The sequence below is a fragment of the Merops nubicus genome, unplaced genomic scaffold, assembly GCF_000691845.1.
Source record: "Merops nubicus isolate BGI_N331 unplaced genomic scaffold, ASM69184v1 scaffold12400, whole genome shotgun sequence".
NCBI lineage: Eukaryota > Metazoa > Chordata > Aves > Coraciiformes > Meropidae > Merops > Merops nubicus.
This window is the reverse complement of record NW_008582255.1, coordinates 96,377-104,546: the sequence shown is the minus strand read 5'-3', so window position 1 is coordinate 104,546 and position 8,170 is coordinate 96,377. Positions and strand designations below refer to the sequence as shown.

The following is an 8,170-nucleotide window of genomic DNA, read 5'->3' as shown; positions in this document are numbered from 1 at the left end:
ATGTAGGGAAAAAAACGTTCCATCTGTTCCAGCCTGTGTAATATTTTGCATATGTGAATGAGTGCACATATTACAAGCTTTATGATATGCTAACAACTTTTTTGATTCTTGATTAACATAGAGTTGTTGTCATTTTTTTAGGTTCTGATTATGAACTGTAGTTCCATTTGGTTGTGATAATAGTCACAGTAGGTTGCTATTCCAGATTCCTATCATATTGCTGAAGCAAAATTGGTCAGGGACAGCATGAGGATTAAAATGAGCAACTGCACCACTGTTTCCTTCTGTGAGCCAAGAACACTGAAAGAACAGAAACATTCATTTTGTTATAAGTGAGACAGAAACTCATAATGTTGTGAGATGTTTTCAGATGGCTAGTTTGTTTGTGATCCATGTTAGGAGTGGTTGAGAGAAGACAAAGGTATCAGTCTACTGGGTTTTGCTTTGGGAAAAGTCACTTCAGTTCACTACGAAAAAATGTGATCAGAGTAGCTTGTGATTGTATTATATTCAACACTGGGGGGAGTGGATTATATTTAATCCCTTTACCTGGGGGATAATTTAGGAACTGTTGGTATTCTCAAGAATTTAACATAAACTAATAGCTTGCCTCACAGCAGAATTCTAAGATGATGGTGAGGAAAATAGGGCTTTTATCATGTTAAGAATGATCACATAAGAGTATAGGCCCAGAGCTTACCATAACATGCACATCTGTGTGGATAGGGTTGGGCTTTGTTTTGCTGTTATTGCACCTTGCGTTTTTTGTTTTAGACAATGATGATTCTCTTATGTACAGGGCTTGGTTTATTCTTACTGCACTGATGTCTTTGGGAGCAGTATAGTTGTGTATTTCTGTACGTATTTTTTGCATCAACCTGGGCATTTTCACTCACAGTAACATGCAGAAAGCAAAAGTTTGAAGTGTACTTCATATTCTTTAGGTGTTAAGGCAATGCACACTTTCTCCACACTTCCAGCATTCAGTGCAAATGTATTCATACAGCCATTTTGTATTGATTCATAGTGTATGATTATTAAACAGAAAACATTAATATTTCTGATCTTCCTGGCTCTCATTACATCTTAATGTATTTTTATTGCAGCCATTGCAGGGATGGAGTAATGAATTGTGATAACAACGTAATAGGTGAGTGAAGAGACAGGGGGAAAAGATACTTATATTTCAATTAATAAGTATTCTCTAATCTCTGTGGAACCCCTTACCTGTAGCAAAACACTGTGCAATATGTACAAATGAATAACTTACAGGAGGGGATCTGTAATTTAGGAACTATGTGTTTGTGAGAATGAAAGCAAGGCTAGGGTGAAGCAGCAGCATAACTGTCCAAACTGCTAAATCTGAGCAACTTTTTTTTTTACGGTGCTTTGGAAGACTAATTATTTTAAGATTGCTAATGTAAACAAGCTTATCTGCATGACAAACAGCAGAACTTCATTTTTCAGCAGGATAAACAAAGCTTAGCTTTGTCCCACAGAACATGGTTGTAGGGACTGAACACTGGCAGTAATTTTTCACAGCTATTTTTTTTTTCTTTCCCTCCCCAAACCCTGAGTAACTGAAATATGAAGAAATATTTCTTTTGTCATACTTCAGAAAAAGAGTATAACAAATGCCCTCTCTATAACTATATCTTGCTTGTCATTAAGTATTATGGTCTGTACTCTGTTATGATGCTCCTTTTACTTCGGTGAAAAAGGCTTTTATCTGAGGTCTCAGTTCTACAACGGCCAATTTTTGACCTTTAGCAGAAATCTGTTCCTCATGTTCCTCATGTAGGTGGTGGCTGTACTGATTTGACAGTTATTTTTTTCCCTAATAAATAAATAAACAAACAAACCCCAAACACCCAATCAGTACTACTTTAAAATGCTGTCACCATTTTGGGCATTTCTGTTGCACATGCACAGCATGCTGAGTGCAGCCCAGGAGCAATTGTTCAACAGAGCTGTTTTGTTTCTTGTCAATCATCAGCATGGAGAGTCAGATCCAGCTCTCAGACTTCTTACTGAATCTTTCTGGTTTGTTGATTTCTGTTTCCCTGTTGGTAGTACTTTGCATTTCCGTTTTGGAGGGCTGATTCCTTCCTCTCTATGTTTAGAAAGTCATATCCCTTGCTAAATCAGTATATTAATTTCAGTCTTTTGTATGAGATTTTTAGGGGTTCAGTGATGCTAACTAAGCTCAGGAGAGTCAAACATTTGGATGTTACACTTGTGCTATGCGTTCTCAATCTAAATCTATTGTACACCTTTATGGAATATGGAATTTCAGATGTGAAAAGTAATGTGTTTGTCATTTTTTTTTCCCCAGCACACAGCTGCCCAGACGGACAGATTTATATTAACTGCAGTAATCCCCAAGTTGATCCTGCACTCAGCAGAGAGCGAACTTGTGAGAATCAGCTGCTAAACCTCACTTTCTCAGCACACCTTCCTTGTGTTTCTGGTTGTGTCTGCCCACCTGGGTGAGTACAGACAGATTTTCATCTTTTGGTGCACAGAGATAGATAACAACCTTCAGGAGTGACTGAGTAATTGTTTTTGCTGAGGACATATCACACTTACACCTGGAGATCTGAGGTATCAAGGAGGTGAGCATCCAATTTGTGAAGGCTTATTCCACAATCATGTAGGCCTTTGAAGGTGTAAGAAAAGGTGAATCAAGAGGCAGGTGGAGCTAAAGGTCTAACCTCACAGCAATTAGAACAAAACAACAGGAATACAGAAAGGGCATTGAAAATATTTGATCCAGTCCCTGTAGTACAGTGGAATCATGTAACCTAGATAATTTTTTCAGAGATCTTCACCTTCTATTTGAACATTTCTCTGAGGGAGTCTTGCTTCTTCATTCCTAGGCGTTATTTTCAGTATTCTCTCCCTCAGAAGGGTATTTTAAGTCTTATGCATTTATGCTGAAAATGTGCAGGTGAGCCATTGTCATGTTTTGGAATCAAGCACTGTATTGCTGAGAGGTTTTTAGTGTAGGAATAGCAACTTATGTGATTTATTTTCGTAAGCACATAGCTTGAAGTTTTTGAGATCTGCACTCTAAAATTGCTATTTAGGCCTTGAGAGCCTCCTCAAAATAAAAAGCAAAAGTCAAATCCTTAGACAAACCATGTTGAAATAGCTCGGTTAACGTCTGTGGGCTCATGCCCATTTACATCTAGATATTTTTATGTGCCATTGCAAAAGCTTGCTACTTAGACTTCTGTTTTTTTTTCACCTTAATGTTCAGAAGCATGTAATGTCAAACTGTTCATCTGAAATGGAACCTGTAATTAGTCCAACTTGCAATATGATATGGTTAAAAAGTGCAGTGCTAAGAGTTTGAAATTAGCTGGAGGCAGGCATTTTCAGAATTACAAAAACTCATCTTGTGGGACCTGGCTGATACCCTTCAAAGCCACTGGCTGCCTTCAGGAGCACTGCATGGCAAGCAGCTCAGCAGAAAAAAAAAAAAAAATTTGTTCTGTTTGCTGTGCAGGACCACTGAGATCGTGAACTTTTCCTACTGTTTCCTAGTGTAGGTTAGTTCTGGAATTTAAACAATTAAATATTTTTTTTTTAACATTGGAAGGCACTATGTCCAGTATTGGTGATCCCAAAGCTCTGATAATACATTTGAATAGTTACAAGAGGCAGGATTTTATAACTTCCTAGAGACAAAAATACCAGATTAAGAAGGTCCTTACTTACCATAACTTGGACAGACTTAATTCTGCCCTCCTGTGGCTGTACATGGCCTGTTCATGTGTGGACACAAACTTTTTTTTTGTTGGAGAGGCTTGTTTGGTTTCATAGAATCACTATGGTTGGAAAGGGCCTCTAGGAGAATCAAGTCCCACCTTCATCCCAACATTTCCCTAATCACTAGACCATAGCCTCAAGTGCTGCAGCTATTCGATTTTGAACAACTCCAGGGATGATGACTCCACCACCTCCTTGGGCAGCCCATTCCAGAGTCTAACCACTCTTAGTGAAGAAATTCTTCCTAATAGCCAATCAAAACCTCCCCTGGTGCAACTTGGGGCCATTTCCTCTTGTCCTATCATTAGTAATTTGGGAGAAAAAACCAACACCAGCCTCACTACAATCTCCTTTATGTATCTGTGAAGAACAATAAGGTCACCTCTCAGTCTCCTCTTCTCTAAACAACCCCAGCTAGTTTTCTGGTGCAGATTTGTGAACCGGTGTTTGTTGGCTTACAGGAGACACACTGCTTTTAATGACACCTTTACCAGGACTATTTATGTATTTGTGTGTTTGTGAATGGACAAAGCTGGGGACAGTGATGAGATAGTGATGTCAGCAGGGTGAAGTGTGATAGCTGCTGTTGTACCTTTGCAGTTCATTGTAGTTTGGACAGTAAGTATAGGTGTCAAGAAAAACATCTGGTACTTCAAAGGGGAACTGTACAAGGCTTCTCTGTGAAGTGTTTGTGGTGAATTCTTAGATCATTGAAATCTATCCATATGCTTGGCTTTACAAGAGAGAAAGCTGTTATCACTTGTTTTAGACAGGGTAATAACGTGAGGGAAAACTGCATTTTCTGTTACCTTGTCAGCATGATGCTCTTTGTGTCTGAATGTGCCTTGTTCAGTTATGAGCAGCTTTAAACCAGTGGGAATTTCAGTCTCACAGTTGATTGTCTTCAAGTGACACAAAACTTGAAATAAGTGTGGATTACAAAGAGCACTTCACATTACCCGAGGGGAAAACTAGTTTTTCAGTTTAATGGAGGAGGGAGTTTTATCATGTCTGCATATTCCCATGAGGAAGAGCTACAGAGTGGTAAATTTTCATCTGATAAAGAACACTGAAGAAGAGCCAAAGTCATACTGGTACACAAATTACCAGTTCATTAATATGAGTAAATAAAATGTTCCATGATAAATACAGTGATGAAATCTTTCCTTTTGGATACTGGGGAAACAAGGTGTCATCACCCTGTTTGTCACGGGTGTGCCTCACACCTACAGTCTCTTGTCCATGGTGCAGTGTCTTGCTCAAATTACAGTGCTAAACATTATGAACCCCAAATCTGTTTTCTTCAGAAAACTGTTAGGAACACAGGAAAACTTGCATAAAATTTGTGTTACTAGAGGGGGATACTGGAATTCTAAACAAACTTATTCTGAAAAAGAAAAAATATTGTCAGCCTAACTACCATTTTAAGAGACTGTTTCACAGTACAAATACTTTTCAAAACTTAGCATTTAGAAACAAGCATAAGTGTAGATTTTATGGTGCCTGCAAGAAATCCATTTGCTATGTAACTATAGCATGTTGGTTGCTCCAACTTCTTACAGTGTATTGAACAGGATCCTGTGTGGGAACAGATACAGAACACAGAGCAAGGTGGAGCTCCAGCAGTTACAGAGGCTGCTGTAGCTGATAAAGTGTTTTAAAGATTCTATTTGGCAGGTTAGTCACAGAAGTTGTTCTGTTATTGCACCTTCAGGTCCTGTACTGGTCTGTTTGCCTATGCAATAGCATACAATATTTTTGAAAAATGAAACAGGCTTTCTGAAAAATAAAACTGTCTTGGGCTTGGTGGAAAGATGTTTTTTTAAATAAAATCATTTAATGTTTCTGGAATATTTGTGGAGATTTATTTGTAGAATCTGTTTGAGATGTCTCTATATCTAGCTCTACTAATTCAGTTTTTCTGAATATTGTTAAAAGCCACAAATGTTCATTTTAAAATTTAGAATAGTTGTGTTATTTAGTCTTCCTGGGTTAGAAGTCCTCTATTCTTTCTCCATTAATGAAATCTTTTTCATAATTTTTCTGATTTTTCAGTTTTCATCTGTTACCATAGGAATTGTGATTCTAAGCTCAAATTTGTAATGTTAGTCTTGAAGTATAAATAGTTATTCATATAGTTATCTGTGTTATCATGAAAAATCTCCTTTGAAGGCTGTGAGACTATTTCTGGCAATTAAGTTAAGTATATTTGTGTTTTCTTGTATTAAGATGCCAGTTGTACAGAAATATGTCCTTAGTATGTCTTTAGCTATTGATTAAATTATTCACAGAACAGGAGGTGTAGCTACAGCTACAGGAAAACTATGCAGCAAACAAAACCTCTATAAATCAGATGAAGAAAAGAAGAGAGCAAGAAGAAATACTAATTTAAAAATTCTGAGAATAAATAAGCCACTGAATTTTGATAGTAAGAGCACATACCCCTAGAGCAAAGGGGCATGATGGCTGCTACTTCTCTTGGAAATCTCTTGGTTTAGTTAAATATAAGTTAATTGGCTGAGTTACAAGAAATGTGGTGAAATTTAGAGAAGGTCTGGAAATTCTTAATTTCCCTGACATTAAATTTTTTATGTTATTGAATAAATCTTCACAGGGTTAGTGGCTGAAGGGCTGGTGTCAAAAGTGCTAGCACTTACTAGAAACAAAATATTCATGTACTTGTGAAAGGAAATTACCAAATTACTCATACACAGTTATTAATAAAGTTATGCCTTTTCTATTTCAGAATATTTTGAATATTTTTTTCTTTTTCAATAACAATGCTATATTATAAAAGTTTAGGAAAATATTTCTGAATCTAGATACGAGCTGTACTACTTCTGAATGTTTGTTTTTTGTTGTTTCATTGGTAGCCTTGTTAAACATGGGGTTGTGTGCTTGGATGCAGATGAATGTCCATGTTTATGGAAAGGAAAGGAATACTTTCCAGGTGACAAAGTAATTTCTTCCTGTCATACATGGTAAGCAGACATCTATTTAAGTGATTATTTTACATCAGTTGTTTATCTATGAATTGATTCTTCCTCATGTTTCTTAATCATAAATTTCACACCAGATTGTGGTAAATAATTTACCCTAATTTTTATTTACATTTGTTGCGACAACTTTTTTTTTACGGTTTGTTGTTTAAAGGAGCTTTTACATAACAAAAGTAACAGTTATTTTGATTTTTTTTTTGTTTGTTGTTTTGTTGTTAGTAGTGGTGGTTTTTATTGTGGGTTTTGTTTTTAAAAAAGCTTGATTTAGAAAAATATTTTTTATTATTAAGGTAGTCTAAATTAATATTTCTTGGCCAATGTTCCTCAAGTGCAGGTAAAATCCTTTAAATATTACACCTGAGTGATAGTTCTTAAAGCTTTTTTGCTTACTCATTTTCACATTTAGTGGTGAATCTGAGGAGTCTGAGTACCCAAACCATAACCCCGTGGCCAGAAGTACACATACACCCACTGCAATGAAAAGTTAAGGAGAGTACTGGGCAACACTATGTACTGAGCATAGTAACAGATAAATTGGTTGCTTATTTTGTGTGTGTGGTTAAGATAAATGATAAATCAACTGACTTTTAAAGAAGATGTTCCAGTAGACAAGGTGATAGCATCACTCAAACACCTGCAGAAACCTATTCCTTTTACTATCCAGCACTAGAAATGCAGCACATACCCTATAGCTACATTACTTTGTGAAGTTTCATTGAGCACTCTCAGTAGAACATGATACCTTACCATTTCACTAAGCTTAAGAGTAAGATATGAAAGTATACCACATCTGCATGGTCCTGAAATAAACTTGCTTCATGATGGTCCCTGATTCTTTCTCTGACCACCATTCAATGTTGCAAGCTGGCACTAAGCAGCACTGTTTGTCTTCCTAGAGCCTCAAAAAATTCAGCTGTACTGTACTGTCAAGGTGCTATGGTAGTGGTGTAGCCTCCAGCTTCTCAGCAGGGCAGTTCCTTCCTTTTGTCCCCTTCTTTTAGCTTACCAGGAACATCTAAGGATGTCACCTAGTAAACAGTGTGCAGGCTTCTGGCCTGCATAGCTCAGCTATAGCACAGTGAAGGCTTGTCCAGTCAGCACTAATCACTGCCTTGTCTGGATGTCGTTGCCCCCTCCAGCCTTGTGCTGACTGCCTACCTCTGCCTCTCGTCAGGTCCTCACTATCTGCTCTAGAAGATATTTGTAGCCCCTGGGTTGACTGCTGAAGCGACTTACAAGCCACCTCCACTGGGCAGGCAGGTAAAGCGACCCGGGTTATTCCCCCCTTGCTTCCAAAGGCCTCTCCAGCTGGACCTGGTGTGGATTGCTTGCATCAGAAATATTTTATCCCATTTAATCTGGATGAGACTTCACCAAAGGCAGCAGCAGTGCAGGCA

General features: G+C 37.6%; 1 protein-coding gene across 1 annotated transcript in view; it reads left to right on the top strand.

The window, feature by feature from the left end:
• OTOG (otogelin) overlaps positions 1-8,170 on the top strand; it is a 91,327-nt gene that overhangs the window by 29,715 nt on the left and 53,442 nt on the right. Inside the window, exons 20-22 of the mRNA XM_008937156.1 lie at positions 1,107-1,150; positions 2,336-2,489; positions 6,648-6,755. Of these exons, the coding sequence (XP_008935404.1) occupies positions 1,107-1,150; positions 2,336-2,489; positions 6,648-6,755 (306 nt within the window). The remainder of the gene's footprint in view (positions 1-1,106; positions 1,151-2,335; positions 2,490-6,647; positions 6,756-8,170) is intronic.